Below are 17,922 nucleotides of genomic sequence, written 5' to 3'. Positions count from 1 at the left end.
CATTTTCAAAGTATAAATATTCCATCTATTTTCTCAAATAATATGAACTTATTAAACACATTTTAACAAATAATTTTGAAAAAAAATAGTATTGATAATAAGTCATTATGTTGTTTATTTATTTCTTTATTATTTTGCAGTGAAAATGTTAAATATAAGTAAAAATGTCCATGTAGTTTCTCAGATAATGAGCTCATTAAAGCTGCTTAATAATTAGAATAATTATTAATTTAAAAAAAATGTCTTGTTTCTTTTATTAATTTTTATTATTAATTTCTTTGCTGTTAATTCTAATAAATATTTTTTTCTTAATTTACAGTGTGACAAATTCAGTTTAACAGTACAAATATTCCATGTAGTTTCTCAGATAATGAGCTTATTAAAGCAACTTAATAATTAGAATAATATCATCCAAATAATTACACTGTTTAATTATCTTATCTTTTTTTTATTTTGCTGTTAAATACGTTTTAGAGGAAGTACAGCATGTCATACCCAAATGTATTTCATGTCACATACAATAAAAAAGGTTTTGTCATGTTACCTAAATAATGAACATCATGTGGTAACATTTGAATGACAAAACTAAATGACAATACTAATTAAAACATTTGATATAGTTTCCATAACTTTGTTCAATTTGGCTTTAGTAGCTGTGAGAGTCCGAAGACAGTACAGAGTATCCAACAGACTAATATACTGTACCTTGTTCGTCCTGCAGCTGGGTCGTGGAGGTCTGTTCTCCCATCCTGGTGCACACTGCGGTGCCGGTGCAGATGTCCAGTCGCGTGCTGGTTCCCAGACCCAGATCTCCCTCATGTAAATCCTCTTCCGGCTGTACCTCCCTCCTGCACGGCATCCGCTTCTGAGAAACAAGACATGTGTAGATCAGTTTGCCACAGCTGTCAGGGTAGTTGGTAAGTTAGTAGGGTTTTCAGGGTCAAGTAGCAACACCTTCATAACACCTTTAAACCTTGAACAACATTTAAAGGCCAAGCCAATTAAGCTCATTGTTAAAATGAAGAACTGAGATCCATATCACAGCTTGACTTTAAAAGTTACACTAGGTTATGACGCAATTTACCTTGTAGGGACTGTACTCTCCTCGTTTGCTTTTTAAATAGCTGGACAGGTTACCGTTTTTGCAGTATTCAACAATCACCATCAAGGGTCCTGAAGGAGTAAGAAAGAGAGAGAGAGAGAGAGAGAGAGAGAGGGAAAACAGGCCATTAATGTGGGCACATTGTGTTCTTCTCAACAATGCACAACCACTTTGTGGTGTTTTTGACACATTTCTTACAATGACTGCACATTTTGTCACCCATGAACATTTACACACTTCCTGAACAGAGCGTGCCTGCAGCCAACTTCACAGGAAAGGAAAGATTACCGTCATTTCTGTCAGTATCTGAGGATTTTAAATGGGGAACTCACCCCCTGCTTTAGTGCAGGCTCCTAGAAGGTTGACCACATTGAGATGGTGACCAATATGGATGAGGATCTTCAGCTCAGACATCAGAGCGCGGTACTCACTGGAGGTAGCGCCCTCTGTCGGAGATTGAGAAAACTGCAGTCAGTTGTGTTAAATGGAAGAAATGTGAAGTCAGTTTAAGGCCAGTGAACAGATGCCTCATACCCTTGAGCATCTTCACTGCTACTGTAGTACAGGTGGTGGCCTTCTCAATACCATATGCGGTCGCCTCCACAACTTGACCAAATGCCCCTCTGCCCAGCGGCTCTCCTGGAAAACATGGTATTATACATTTGTGAACAATTACATATACATGTATAGTAACATTTTTTTATACCAATATTTTAGCTGTTTGCACGGGTTAAAATAGGTCTTAAAAGATGTTGAAAGCCTAAAATCTGATAGTAATTCAAGGCAAGTTATGATCCCCTCACCATCCCAAAGAGAAAGAAAACTTGTTCCATAACATTTTGACACCCTGTTATGCTACTAAATGCATATATTTGCTTATATAATAAATAAATAAATGATCATTCAAAATGAAATACGTGGATATACAGATACTGTAAATATAGATAAATAAAAACATATCACTGAAGTCTGTTACATACAGTATACATTGGTCCAGTCAGTGGTATGATATTTACTTTTTATGTTAATCTAATAAACTTCACAAGTAAACTCATCAAAGGCACAATATGTAAGATTTTTTGATTAAAATATCCAAAAACCACTAGAACAATGTTATATATTTTGTTGACTTGTGTACTTACATTATCCCAAATGTTTCCAAGAATGTTTAAATGCAGAGAAATAAGCAATTTTAACCAGGACACGTGTCCGTACGTCGCCTATCCATGACATCATACCCACATTACCCGGTTTTATTTTGTAGAAACCATGGAAACACCAAAGAAGCTTTAAATATATTATGTGTTTTATTAGACAGGTGAGCAACTGTTTGGATACACTCGAAACGAATCATTGTTATATAGCTCAACACTAGGGGTGGCACGGTTCACAAAACCCACGGTTCGGTTCGTATCACGGTTTTAGGGTCACGGTTTTCGGTTCTGTACGGTTCTTGTTGTTTTTTCTATTAATCGTTAACACTCCAGAAATTTACTTCAGCATATGATATATAGCTTAATTATCCACAATTTAGGATACAGTATTTTAAAAAATGTTTATATCATGTAGAAGTTGTTTCCTAACTGGCTGTCTCCTGCTTACTCTGTCTGCCGACAGTGTTAAGTGATTAACATGTTAATCATGTTCATTTTGATCAGAACAATGCACTGTGGCTTTAATTCAGCGTGAGCAACTGACTTGATTAACATGAAAAATAACAAATTTCACCATGAAATCATGTAGTGAAGCGTTCTGTGTGTTTCACAATCACCCTGACATCCAGTGCTGTGAAAAAATTATAAAATACAAGAAAACACAAAACTGCCAGAAGTTTTTGCCCAAACTTTAAAGGCCTGTTTAAATTATTAAAACTAGAAGCACATCTTAACTTTAATGTTACATTTATCATGTGAACTACTTACATATGCGAACTATGTTATATGCATGTGTGTTTGGGATGGAGGGTAAAACGGTCGCATTTGCAGCAGATATATGCTGCCCATCATAAATCAAAGCACGAAACAGACAAGGGTCGGAGGAGAACACCGGAAAATGTGACAGAATGGACAATATTCGTCTGTATTTAAAATATACGAGCGGCACGAGCCGCGATTCAGCTGCGCGAGACAAACGCTGCCAGTGTGTGAATGCACAGCTCTCCATACGCACTGCTTCTGCCCTGCCAACGCACTGCTTGCGCGAGCGGTGTGAATACGACGCTGGCGCATCCTCCAACTCCGGGCAGCCTTCCTTATCTCTCCCACTTGCCAGTTTTACACGTGACGTGACCTGCAGCACTCCACTTTTACAGTCTTTTATTTATTTTACTGTATGACCACACATATTCTTATTTTGCGCGAAAAGGACACCCGCTACTGTCTGAGGTAACATACGGACACCGACACGAGGCTACATTGCGCATGCGTCAAACCGTGACACACACACGCTCCGAACCGAACGGTTCGGATGTTTTTTCATGTACCGTGCCACCCCTACTCAACACTGTTAGTCTTGTTTAAATCTTGTTTTCTTGATGTATCGATCAAGCTTACTTCAGTGTCAACAAGTGTCTCATAGTAGCCGCCGAGCGAACGCACAGAGTAGCATTATAATATAACTTTCAACACACTCAAATATATCTAATATGATAAACAGTGCTGTGTTCCCCCACATGAATGTAACCCCTCCTGTTCGACCCGCCTACTCCAAGTGGGTCTCGAACCCAGGTCCGCCGGCATGAGAGTCGGACGCTCTAACAAGGAGGCTAAAGGCTGCAACCACTAGCGTCAGTCACTAGAGCGTCTCTTGAGATCAGAGGAGTGAGGTTTACTCGCACAGCAAGTAATAGCTGGCCTCCGTTACATGAGCATGAGAAGCGGAAGCATCGTCTGCACCATAATAAAAGCTCCACTGCGCTCGAGCTGTGTGTTGTGCTTGTCTCTCATTAGCAATCGCTCCAGCAGCCTCGCTCCACTCCAACAGCTTCATACTACAGTAACGTTAATAAATCTTTAATACATTAGCTCATCCATGAATATGATTTCTCAATGAGTCCTGTCGGATTCTTTTCCACCGGCTGTAGAGGTGAAGACAACAACTCCCATGATTCCGCAAAATCAAGCTACGCCTTTCTTTTGAATAAGCGACCTCTAGCGGCGAAAATTACATGTTGTGCCTTCAAATGAAGCAGCATGAAAATCTTTTTCTTTTTCTTTTTTTTCAAACAAAACTACTGGAAAGCCATTCATGTTTGTTCTTGGCCAATTTAATTGAATTTATCAGGGCTTGTTTTTTATTGTTTTATTTCTCACATTTAGCCAAGTCTCACCTAGCTTCAGTCTATCACGCGGGAATTCCCACTTGCTTGCATCATAGGTCAGTCTCTCACAGTGCTCATCCATTGGCATATCATCTGAGTCCAGAATGATTGACAGGTAGCCAGTTTTCAGATCTCCATCATTAGGCTGTGAGAGAGGAAATGATGGAAAGAGTGAGTGTATGACAAAATGGAATGAAGGTCAAAAGGGGAGAACGAGCTTGTCTGGATGAGACCTCCACCCCTGTCCTGCTTGAGTCTCCCAGAATCAAACCCTCATTATAAAGACACCCACTAATGAGTTACTGGAAGCCACTATCATACTCAGAGGCAGAATTAAGGCTGGGGTACAGTGGGCACTGGGGCCCATGGCAGGCTGGTGTACGTGACGCATCGCAGCAAAATGTGGGCTGAGCATACAATAGAGATGGCGTAAGCCAAGTCCGAGTAGTCAGATCTGATCAGTCAGAGGAGAGCAGAGAGTTCGTCTGTGCATGTAAATTGGAGGGGGAGAAAACAAGGAAAAGAGATGGAATGTTACCCGCTTCCTGTTGCGGATGACAAAGACGATGAGGAGCCAGAGGAACATGGCGATGACAACGGCACCAATAGGCATGATCAATTCCACATTCATCTTTTCCTCTGCACCTATGATCAGAAATCACAAACAAAGATGACACACAAAGTCATTTAAAAAAAAGATTAAACCAAAACAACCTAGACAGACAAGCAGATAGATAGATAGATAGATAGATGATAGATAGATAGATAGATGATAGATAGATAGATAGATGATAGATAGATAGATAGATAGATAGATAGATAGATAGATAGATAGATAGATAGATAGATAGATAGATAGATAGATAGATAGATAGATAGATAGATAGATAGATAGATAGATAGATAGATAGATAGATAGATAGATAGATAGATAGATAGATAGATAGATAGTTAGATAGAGAGATAGATAGATAGATAGATAGATAGATAGATAGATAGATAGATAGATAGATAGATAGATAGATAGATAGATAGATAGATAGATAGATAGATAGATAGATAGATAGATAGATAGATAGATAGATAGATAGATAGATAGATAGATAGATAGATAGATAGATAGATAGATAGATAGATATTTTAATAAATAGATATTTTAATAAATATTCATATTGAAGATGAAGTGACATATTTGTTGGCCTGTTTGTTATCAATTTGCCACAAAATAATTCGAAAAAAAAAAATTTTACCAGATGATTTTACCAGATAAATATTATAATGTGGAGAGGAATTGGAAAAATGCTTCTTCATGTTATATTAATAGCAAAGGAAGGCATGAATTGCCTGGACAAATGTAGTTTACAGGAAATATTTGTATGCTGTTGGGCGTGCATGATGGCTCCAGGAGCAAGGAATGTGAATTGTTTGCTGACCTGATATTACATCCAATCAAAATAAGCCTGAAGAGCATACAGCAACATGAAGCCAAAGTCCACCAGCGGGAACCCATTTACATTAGATAAAAAGTACCATGTTCTCTTTTCAATACTAGGACATGCAATTGGTCCATCAATCTCTACATGTATATTTTTCAGTTGATTTCTCTCTTTCTCTCCCTTCCTCTCTTTTACGTTTTCTTTCACCCCATGGGAACGGTGCTGTTAGTGAATACGACTGCTGCCTGACAGTCGCATTTGCAGTGACAAGGAAAATCAGTGATGCCGAGAGAGTAGTCACGTACGCATGGAGTATGTCTCTGTTATTTGTGTGCCTGCTCTCTGTCCTTTAGTGTGTGAGGCAAGAGACGGAACCATACCAAGATGCCACTGAGAAAAATGTGTGTCAGAGAGTGACATATACAGCTCTGGCAAAAATGAAGAGACCACTTAACATTGAGAAATCTCTTAATTTTTCCCAAATCTGTATATGTAGAGGGAGAGAGGGAGGGAGAGAGAGAGGGAGGGAGGGAGGGAGGGAGGGAGGGAGGGAGAGGGTGGGACATCTCTCTCTTTTGTGTTCTGGGATTTTGCTTTGTTTTCTTTTAGCACTCCCTAAAGGATATACACTAACAGAGCCCCCTTCCTGACTGACTGAAAAGAGAGCTATTTTTGCCCCAAGGCCTTGATTAAAACAAAATCTCAATGAGGATAAAAGTCATTGGGAGGCTGAGCTTGCCTCACACCCATGACACGTCTCCTCTATAAATGGGATCTTTAATAGTTTGGCTACTACGTGATGTTTGACATTTTTTTCTTTATAACTGACAAACTGCTATCATTCTACCTGATATATTTTGGTATAAAAACATGCAAATGCATTTACACTACCATTTAAAAGTTTGGGGTCAGTAATATTTTTTTTAGGAAATCAACACTTTTATTAATCAAGGTCAAGGATGCATTACATTGATCAAAAGTAACATTTATAATGTTACAAAAGTTTCTATTTCAAATAAATGTTGCTTTCTATTCATCAAATAATCCTGAGGAGGGGAAATGTAGCACCGCTTCCATAAAAATATTAAGCAGCACAACTGTTTTCAACAATGATAATAATCATGCATGTTTCTCGAGCAGCAAATCATCATATTAGAATGATTTCTGAAGAATCATGTGACACTGAAGACTGGAGGAATGATGCTGAAAATTTAGCTGTCATCACAGAAATAAATTACATCTCAAAATATATTCAAATAGAAAACAGTTATTTTAACTTGTAATAATATTTTACAATATACTGTATTTTTGAGCAAATAAATGCCGCCTTAAGGACCATTTACACAACACATTTTTGTGGTCAAAAACAAGTCGCAGGTCAGTGGAACGGAACGGTTTTATTAGTAATATGCGCCTACAGGCGGGTCTACAACACGCATACACTCTGATTATTTTACACACAAAGGGACGCGCAGCAGCACACAAACTAAATATTAAAAATAAAAGGATTCCTCTCTGGAGAAGCATTCAGTCTTTGTGCAAGCACAACTGGCTTTTAAATGTACTGGGAGATGAGACTCTGATTGATTTATTGCACGTTACTAAGAGACTAGGTACAACCCTTTTGGACCATGTGCCTGGTGCGCCAACCGTTTTTTCCGTCGTCATGCGCTCAGATCATTAAAATAGGGCTCTAGGAGTGTTTGATGTAGGGGCCAGTGTAACATTCCAAATAATAATGATATTAGAATTCTGCACAACTTTACAGGAAAAAAAACATATGTCCTAACTGCCCTATCTTTTAATCTTCTACAAACCAAATCAAGCAGTGAGTTTTGTCTACAGACTTACCGTCCACAGTGATACGAGCCTCGTCATAGTCACAGCCCTGCTGGTTACAGGCCATACATATGTAAAGACCACTGTCCTCTTTTTTCACCCGTTGGATGGTCAAGACTTGATTTGAATGTTTCAGAATCACACCTGACAATAGAAAAGCATGAAAAGCAAGAGTCACTAAACTGGTCACCCCTCAGAGACGGTTTCAGCCGTTCAAATAGTTCCAAATATTTTAAATCCGATTTAACCTCCAACATGTGAAAGCATGGAAACAAAAAGCTGGAATACACTACATGAATCAACAGATTTTAAAACTCTAAGGATCATACACTTGTCGACTTTATAAATGGTTACAGAGAAAAACTGGGCATCATACACTAAAAAACGACCAAAGAGCACACACTATACCAGACTTTAAAGTCGTCCCAAACGTAGTGAACTCATGCAGAAACATACGCCTCGGAGCAAGGAGATGCATGACATATGAATACAATTTGTGTTTAAAATCCTAGCAAAAGATCAAACATGCTTGATATCCTCCAATTGTATGGATTCATAGACTGAAGATTAAAAATAGAAGAAAAAAATCGTCTCTAGTCTACACATACACAACGTGATTTTCTGTGAAATCCGACTGTTCAAAATCTGCAGACTGGCTCTGGCTTTCGGCAACTAGTGTTGACTCATCCACAGTGTTATTTTAGTTTTATTTATATAGCATTATAATAGTCTTTCTTGTTCATTGGGGCACAAATCTGTGTAAAAGTCATGTCGTGTATTCCAGCCTTTAAGTGCCCCTATTATGGTTTTTCGAATATTCCCTTTCATGCATATGTAATATAGCTTTCTGTGAATGTAAACGTTCTGCAAAGGTGTAAAGTCGAAAGTGCATGATAAATAAAGTTATGGTCTCCCAAAAGAAAGAATCGACTCTGAACCGCCTATACAAGTCGTTTGTGTTTCGAATTGTGTTTAACATCATTAGAAAATACACAGCAATAAATGTGCACCGCAATAAATGAGAAATATACACATGGGTTTGTTGATGGGCATACACTTGTTAATGCTGGTGGTGTGGAATTACAGTTGAAACATCTCATAAATGTACCTCAAAATGAGTAGAGTATCTCTGAGGAACTCATGCTCAAGTTGTCCTTGTGATGGAGGTTCGCTTTGAATAACTAGTTCTTCCAGTGTTTCATCACTGGACTCGCGCTCAAAATGATTTGGTAAAATCGACGCCATCGTTACTGTCTTTACAATGTGTACAATCGCTGAGCTTTAGGAAGCCTCCGGACAGAGCTGAAGTTCAGTTATGGCAATGGGTGTTTAGCTTCCGAAACACACGCTGTAAGCGGTAGAGAAGTCACAACAGACTGGGCCATCTGACCAATCAGAGCAGAGTAGATCGCGGAAAGGAGGGATTTAGAGAGGGATCCGTCAAGTTGTTTGAGAATCACTGAAAAATGTGGTGGTGCAATGTATATTATGAGAAAATTAAAGTGTTTTTTGACCTTTGATGCATGTAAACCTGTTGTAGGAGCCTTTAAAATAGCATAATAGGGGAACTGTTCCACTCTTCAGGACAATACTGAGGATATAGAGAGGGTTGTTTATTCTTACACCTATCATTTTTTGTACATCTATAGATGTTTTATTTTGCTCACCTGATCCCTCCATGACGGTTTGATTGTCTTTAGTCCAAATCACAGTAGGTGTTGGTGTGCCGGTCACCTCACACACCAGAGTGGTAGAGTCACTCACATTTACTCTCTGGTTAGTCAGGTTGGTCACAATTCTTGACATCTCAAGAGCTGCGGAAAGATATAAACAGATGCTTACATTTCAGCTTGCACATGATTTCTGCAATATATCCCATCTCAACAACCAATCTGAAGCAAGCAGAAATTAAATATAGTCCATTAAGTGTGTAATTTCTACACCACTAGCATCACCAAACTAATTAAATTAGTCAAATAACGATGCTCCTTGAACACTCTTTATGTAAAGCTATGGACTAACCTCTGAGCCTCAGGTTGTGAAGTAAGCAGGTTCTCTCATTGGTGCCCACGTTTTCCACTTGGCAAGCGTACAGGCCTTGGTCCATCAAAGTGGCATTGGGTATGGGCAGGTCCAGCGTTGCATTGGTGCCCTGCAGGCCTGATATGGTGACATTGGGCTGGTGGAAAGGTGACAGGGTGAGGGTATCACAGGGCACAGCCGCTGGAGGCGGATCAGGGTTGGCTAAGCTTGTTACCCGATACCAACGCAAGTTAGAGTACAGCAGTCGATCGGCTACACAGCGCATTACCACATCCTCTCCCTCAATAGGGCTGCTGGAGGGGAGGACGCTTAGGTTAAGGAAACCTTTGAGAATGACAAAAATAACAAAAAGTTCAGATTTGATCAATTCGAATGCAATAGTTTCATTTGGGATGTACAGTGGAGATTGTCTCTGGTTTGGAAGCACTCACGAGTTACTTGAAACACAATGACTCGCTCTTCATCTCCCAACTTATTGGTGGCAAGGCACCTGTAGAGGGCGTGATCAACTGCTTTCTGGATCTTCAGTGTGCTGATGGTCTATGGGAGAACACACAGTACATCAAAACAGCATCACATACTGTATAATTATAACCAGATTCACCAGGATTAATTCAGTGGGGTCCACTACCCGAGCTGTGTAAACTCAAGTTTATGTAAAACCTGACGATCATGTTCTCCAGCATGATTTGAGTATTTCCAAAGAGAATATTGAGTTTCAATAGAAGCAAGTACACCTGACTGTCTGTACAAAGCAGAATACATTTACTTATTTGATTAGTGACCTAGAAATAGTGCATGAATCTTAAAGGCACAATATGTAATTTTCGCCGCCAGAGGTCGCTTATTCAAAACAAAGTTGTAGCTTGATAACGCCTTGATTTCGTGGAATCATGGGAGTTGTTGTCTTCACCTCTACAGCCGGTGGAAAAGAATTTGACGGGGCTCAGGCAGAAATCATATTGATGGATGAGCTAATGAATTGAATATTTATTAACGTTGCTGTAGTATGAAGCAGGGTGGAGCTGAATGAGGCGGCTGGAGTGATTGTTAATGAGAGACAAGAGCGACACAGGGCTCGAAAGCAGTGGAGCTTTTATTCAATAGAAAATTGAAGCGTTTCCGCTTCTTCCGCTCATGCGTATGTGGGGTAACGCAGCGCTGTTTTATCATATTACATACATTTGAGTGTGTTGAAAGTTATGTTGTAATGCTACTCTATGCGTTCGTTCAGCTGCTACTATGAGACACTTGTTGCACACTGCAGTAAACTAGATGGATATTAGGCATGGTAAAACATGGTACTTGCGGTAAATAAAGAAAACGAGACTTAAACAATAAGACTAACTGTGTAGAGCTGTATAACAAAGATTTGTTTTCTGTCGATGAATGTATCCAAACAGTTGCTCACCTGTCTAATAAAACACATAATATATTAAAGCGTCTTTGGTGTTTCCATGGTTTCTACAAAATAAAACCGGAAATCGAGGGTAACACATTGATGTCATTGATAGACAACGCACGGACACGGTCCATGTCCTGGTTAAAATTGCTAATTTTTCTGGATTTAAACATTCTTGGAAACATTTGGGATAATGTAAGTACACAAGTCCACAAACTGTATAAAATTGTTCAAGTGGATTTTGGATATTTTAATCTCTAAATAGCCTCTAAATATTTCTTATTTACTTTACATCTCTAATCAGGTTTATTACCAGGTTTAAATCCCACTCTCATTAGACATTAGGACCCAACTGTATATTTTATGCTTACAATTTATTTATTTTTGCACGTTCAAAGGCTAAGCTAAACACAGCACAGTACTGGTATCAATGTTTACCTTAAGAGAGCGTTCAATAACAGATGTGGGGCTGATGATGGGATTCTTCCCTGTGTTGTTTGAGATCTCCCTCCACTTGTCACACTTCACCACACTCTGGTCTGACTTTGATCTGTGAGTATGAGATTTACACAGTCAGAAAAATAATAAATGTAAAACATTAAAAAGTAATTTTATTATGTTGGGGTTTTTTTGTCACAACATTTTCTAAATTGTCATATGTTTTGCAGGGTCTGCAAAACACACATTTAAAATATTGCACACTATGAATAGTGTACTATCAATATTGTTGGTTCTGTGAAGAATAGCTTATGATCCTCTAATGTAAGTCACTTCGGATAAAATTGTCTCTGAAATGCAAATATAAATACCACCGTTCAAAAGTTTGGGGTCACTAAGATTTAATTTTTAAGAAATTAACTTTTATTCAGCAAGGATTAATTAAATGCGTGAGAATAAAGACGTTTATAATGTTACAAAAATTATTTCTAATTGATGCTGTTATTTCTGTTAACTTTTTATTCATTAAAGGATACTGAAAAAAACAGTTCCCACAAAATATTTAAATTAATTAAATAAATTTAACAATTAAAAAAAAAATAATAATAAAAAAAAACAAGCATTTTATATTAACATTTCACAATTGAAGATCCATATCTCAAAAAATAAGACACAAAAATAAACACCTATCTATCTGCATATCTCCAGCAGGAACAGGAAAAAACGGAAAAACACCAAACTGAATCCTAAACAACAATGCATCTATTATTAACGGTCTAAATTTAGATCATCCCATAACTGACTCAGTTCTCAGATCTACAGTAATTGCACTTCTGCCACACATATTTATGAGCAATGGGAATTATCATAAATGTCAATAAACAGACATCGGGTTTAGACTTCAGCACCTCATGGCATGTAGGTCAGCCATGGAAGACGAGACAGAGAACAGAGAAAAATAGGAAAAAGGAAAAAGAGATGGGGGGGGGGGGAAGGCAAACACAAAAATAGGTCACATAAAAACTGTAATGAAAGGTGAGGACGAGGGGGAACTCTTGTTAGTAGGATACAGTGACAGACATTGTGTTATTTTTATGTCTGATCAAGGACACAGGATTTAAATGCGTCTGCTTTTAGAACAACAGGAAGTTGTGATGAGGACTACGGAAGTAGGTGAGGGTGCAATCTGAAGATAAGGCTCATGTAATGCCTGGCCCTGAACATGAACACCCCCATTGCATGATCACAACATCCTTGGAAGTGATGTTTGGTGAATGCAGGCTGCCAATCAAAGTCACAAGTTAACCAAAAATCACAGTAGCTGATTTCTTAGTCCTCTCTAACCCAAGCAGTCATACTTTTTGGCTCAATCACAACAGTTGTTTGAGGATGAATGCCTAATTAGAGCACAAAATGCTAATGAATTGCACTGTGGGACACACTTGAACACTAGGAACAAAAATGCTTGCATATTTGCTCACTGAGCAAATCTGCCAACATCTTATTCAGTGCATATTTTGTCAGCAAAAACAATGACTAACGACATAGTTATCAGCCTAAACAAAACAGTAAATGACTTTCCTATTCAAATACAGGAAGACACATTAAATTTTTTTGCTTTCATTCTAATTGGCAGGCTTTGCAAGGCAAATGTCAATTTGTTTGGTTTCTGATGTTTTTAGGGCAATGAGGACATTCTGTTTTTGGCTGTGATCTACATGTTTCAGCATTTGCAGTAGATTTCATCAAGGAATATCACAAACAATATATCATTCAAGAGAAACAACATTTACAGTAATGTAGATGCAGAGTAGATATGAAAATGTAGAAAAGTAAAGAGAAGAAGCATATTTGACTGAAGAAAGATAGACATGAACATCTTGGATGAGATGGGGGTGAGTAAAATATCAGGACATTTTCATTTTGAAGTGAACTAATCCTTTAAAGCTGCAGTCCGTAAGTTTTGCCTCTTTGTCGCCATCTCTATTTGAAACCTGCAATTGCAGTTATTTGCAGAATTATTGTCTTTACGTGGATGAGATTTGCCTCAGCGCGGATGAATCTAATGTTTTGAGGAGTGTGTGTGGCTGTCAGTCACCGCACCGGTGTGGATACTGTACTTCAGAATCACAGATTCGGCATCTTGGAAGTATGACCAAATAAGAATTTTCACCGGAAAATGTCATCTGAACAAGCATTACAGTACAAAAGCATTACAATGAAATCACGCTTCCAACGGTGATTAAATCTAACGGTCGCTTAGCTCATATCACATCAAACCGTGCCAATTATTATTGTTATAATTTGTTCTCAAATTGTTAATGTTAACAACATCAGCAGTACATGTATTTAGTGTGTATTAGCGTTCCCTGTAGATTTCAATTTATGTACAGTCTAATCTATTGCTTTTAACTACGGGTGAATCTCCAGTTGTCACTGATGATTGTCATTCGGACTTTTCTGGATTACAAATCCGTCATCAAAATGATATGTTTAAAGGGTTAGTTCACCCAAAAATGAAAATTCTGTAATTAATTACTCACCCTTATGTCGTTCGACACCCGTAAGACCTCTGTTCAGATTCGGAACACAAATGAAGATATTTTAGTGTAAAGCTGATGGCTGAGAAAGGCTTCAGATAGGCCTCCATTGGCATTCAGTACACTTATACTCCCAAGACCGATAAAAGGCACTTAAAACGTCGTTACAAAGTCCATCTCACCACAGTGACTCTACAATAATCTTACGATGCGACGACAATAGTTTTTGTGCGCAAAAAAAAAATCAAAATAACACCTTTTTCCAACTTGTTCTTGTCTTCCGTGTGTGCCTCCACGACGCATGCGCGAGAATATGACGTAGCGCCGGGGTTCGGGAATTAAGCCCCATTTTGAGCACTACGCCGAGACCTAAAGCACGATCAATGTAGAATTCAACAGCTTAGATACGCACGTCTTCCTCTGATTGTAAACAAATCGCTTCTGGGTCATCTGTCCGAACGCCGGATCTGTGTCATATTCTCGCGCATGCGTCGTGGAGGCACACACGGAAGGCAGTAACAAGTTGGATAAAGGTGTTATTTTGATTTTTTTTTGCGCACAAAAACTATTGTCGTCGCATCGTAAGATTATTGTAGAGTCACTGTGGTGAGATGGACTTTGTAACGACGTTTTAAGTGCCTTTTATCGGTCTTGGGAGTATAAGTGTACTGAATGCCAATGGAGGCCTATCTGAAGCCTTTCTCAGCCATCAGCTTAACACTAAAATATCTTCATTTGTGTTCCGAATATGAACGGAGGTCTTACGGGTGTCGAACGACATGAGGGTGAGTAATTAATGACAGAATTTTCATTTTTGGGTGAGCTAACCCTTTAATTATGTTTAAAAGGCTATAAATGATTCGCCACCTGCAGCATCCTCACATGCGCTATAGCCTACTAGCTGTGCTCCTCCTTTATGTATAAAGATGTGTAATGACGCAAAGACGAACGACGGAAGCTCGTATTTCCCGCGGAGAGTTTTGAACACTGGCTGGTTATGTACTTACTCAAAAATAGATTTTGGATAAATAAAGAATTTCCAAGGCACTCGAATGGTGTAGAAAAAGTTAAAAAGCCTTTAATTAATTCAATTAATTAATTTAATTAAAGCCTGAATTAAAGGCTTTTTAACTTTTTCTACACCACTCGAGTGCCTTGGTAATTCTTTATTTATTGAGTTGAACCATCCCTTACATCCATAGAGCACCGAGATAAGGAATTCACAGGGGTGCAGCACTTATTTTGCATTCTCTGTTTTTGATTTTGGATAATTTTTAACCAAAACAGTTATGGACTGGAGCTTTAAATAAGTTAGGTAAAATTAACAAAGCAAGTAAGTAACTTTAAATTGGCCAGTAAAAGGTTGTTGAGTAATTTCTACTTTGATGAAATTGGTTAGTTTTTGAGTATGAATGTGTCATTTTGAGTAGAAAATGAACTCCAGATGTCACAAAATGGCAAGTTACTAAAACTGTGTAAATACAGCTGGAAATCTGTGAAAAATCAACCTTATTCATTTTTCATGCCCCAGTGCATGATGGGAACACCAGCATCAGGTAGGTTTTACTTAATTTTATAACGTTTGATATTTAGTTTAGTTCACCCAAAAATGAAAATTCTGTCATTAATTACTTACCCTCATGTCGTTCCTCCGTTCATCTTCGGAACACAAATGAAGATATTTTAGTTGAAATCTGATGGCTCTGAAAGGTCTCCATTGGCACAATGCACGGTTCACTCTCAAGACCCTTAAAAGGTACTAAAGACGTCGTTACAAAGTCCATCTCACTACAGTGGTTCTACAATAACTTTATGAATCGGCGAGAATAGTTTTTGTGCGCAAAAAAACCCTAAATAACGACTTCAAAACACGGAATCATGAAGCTTCGAAGCGTTATGAATCAGTGAGTCGAATCATGATTTGGATCGCGTGTCAAACCGCCAAACTGCTGAAATTTGGCGATCCAAACCGCTGATTCGACTCACTGATTCATAATGCTTCGAAGCTTCATGATTCCGTGTTTTGAAATCATTTGTAACGACGTCTTTAGTACCTTTTAAGGGTCTTGAGAGTGAACCGTGCATTGTGCCAATGGAGGCCTTTCAGAGCCATCAGATTTCAACTAAAATACCTTTATTTGTGTTCTGAAGATCAACTGAGGTCTTACGGGTGTCGAACGGCATGAGGGTAAGTAATTAATGACAGAATTTTCATTTTTGGGTGAACTAACCCTTTAATTAATTCTTGCCTGAACAAATTTGTTCATGTAGAAATTACATTTGTATTTTTCTGGAGTATTTACTTTACCACAGAATCATTTGTATCAGTGTATGTTTAGGTATATTGGTGCATGTACAATTGGTCACACAGTATTACTTTTTTTTTATTACCAACCTTAGATGTTAGATATGTATGTATTTCAAAATATAATACAATATGATTAAAGAGCAAAATGAGCAAAAATTATGTTGGTAAAACTGACATGCATGTGTGTTTTATACCATTAAAACAACTTTAATTTGTCTAACCTAATTTAGTCATGTTAATAAAGTTATATTCTAACTTTAATAAAAACAGTTCATTTAGATGTTACATCATGCCACATGAAGCACATCTATCTGATAAAAGCTTTTTTAGCAGTGTAAATTCTTAGACGTATTACACAGGTTATACTGTAGCAAAACAAGAAGACAGCATCAAATCATGTGGCATATGACTCACAGAAATCTGATTGGGCAGTCCTCTCTGGGCATCCACTGCCATTTTATTGTGACAGGGCTGGATCCTCCGCTAGCAGTGCATCTGAGTGTAGGACTACTGCCGTACATATGAACATCACGGTCCAACGGAACTTCCTTCTCAAAGATCTTAGGGTGAACTGTACATATAAACACACAAGTTAATACAGAGAAGAGAAGAGAAGAGAAGAGAAGAGAAGAGAAGAGAAGAGAAGAGAAGAGAAGAGAAGAGAAGAGAAGAGAAGAGAAGAGAAGAGAAGAGAAGAGAAGAGAAGAGAAGAGAAGAGAAGAGAAGAGAAGAGAAGAGAAGAGAAGAGAAGAGAAGAGAAGAGAAGAGAAGAGAATCATTACCATGAACCAATAGTTGAAATGTTCTTTTCTGCTCCTCCCTGGTAATCTTATTTGTCATGACAACAGTATAATTCCCAGCATCCTTCTCTGTAACACCATATATAGTGAGAGATCCTCTGTTAGGCTTCATCCTGTATTCATCCTTCCACACTATCAGCTGATCATTCTTATACCTGGATGGACAATAGCAAAAGAAAGCTTAATGTAAGTTGAATCTGACTTGCACAGACAGTTCTAATCTATTCTTTATAGGCACTATATAGGCTAGTGCTGTCAACGTTAATGCATTAACACATGCGATACATTTTTTCAGTTTAACATGTTAAAAATATTGAACGCCATTAACGTTCTTTCTGTCATCTTTTGGCTAGCGTTACATTATATGATCACGCTCTTATTCATGCAAATGCTTTCAAACTTTTTTATGCAAGCGCAAAAAGACAAAAGAGAATGCGCTGTTTGTGAATGACACACACACAACACGCATGCGCCAGTATCGTACGCACAGACAGCGCCAGAATAGAGTTCTCTGTCTAGCTTGAACGAACAATAACTATGTTCACACACAATTATGCCAAAATTGTCGAGTATCCTCATAAGAGCAGTCTTAAATGAGTTAAATAAAGTCTCAAATGAACGCAAAGAGTTGTGAGAAAACGTGACCCGTGTGAGATCCGCCTCATGTGTGCAGTGGCAGATCTTAAAGTGACAGC

The 17,922-nt window shown here is 38.2% G+C and overlaps 1 protein-coding gene across 2 annotated transcripts in view; it reads right to left on the bottom strand.

Annotated features, from left to right (window-relative positions):
- Positions 1–17,922, bottom strand: part of kdr (kinase insert domain receptor (a type III receptor tyrosine kinase)) — a 49,607-nt gene that overhangs the window by 14,163 nt on the left and 17,522 nt on the right. For both annotated transcript variants that reach the window (XM_079831653.1, XM_079831654.1), the window contains exons 9-21: positions 17,210–17,382; positions 16,842–16,998; positions 11,580–11,691; positions 10,171–10,279; positions 9,719–10,063; positions 9,364–9,510; positions 7,709–7,840; positions 4,960–5,066; positions 4,431–4,566; positions 1,637–1,741; positions 1,435–1,548; positions 1,085–1,173; positions 706–865 (exon numbers count right to left, since the gene is read on the bottom strand). In XM_079831653.1, coding sequence (XP_079687779.1) covers positions 706–865; positions 1,085–1,173; positions 1,435–1,548; positions 1,637–1,741; positions 4,431–4,566; positions 4,960–5,066; positions 7,709–7,840; positions 9,364–9,510; positions 9,719–10,063; positions 10,171–10,279; positions 11,580–11,691; positions 16,842–16,998; positions 17,210–17,382 — 1,886 coding nt within the window. The remainder of the gene's footprint in view (positions 1–705; positions 866–1,084; positions 1,174–1,434; positions 1,549–1,636; positions 1,742–4,430; positions 4,567–4,959; positions 5,067–7,708; positions 7,841–9,363; positions 9,511–9,718; positions 10,064–10,170; positions 10,280–11,579; positions 11,692–16,841; positions 16,999–17,209; positions 17,383–17,922) is intronic.

This window comes from Gobio gobio (genome assembly GCF_949357685.1).
Source record: "Gobio gobio genome assembly, chromosome: 12".
Lineage (NCBI taxonomy): Eukaryota > Metazoa > Chordata > Actinopteri > Cypriniformes > Gobionidae > Gobio > Gobio gobio.
The sequence above is the reverse complement of the archived record's forward strand: the minus strand, read 5'-3'. Positions and strand labels throughout refer to the sequence as shown.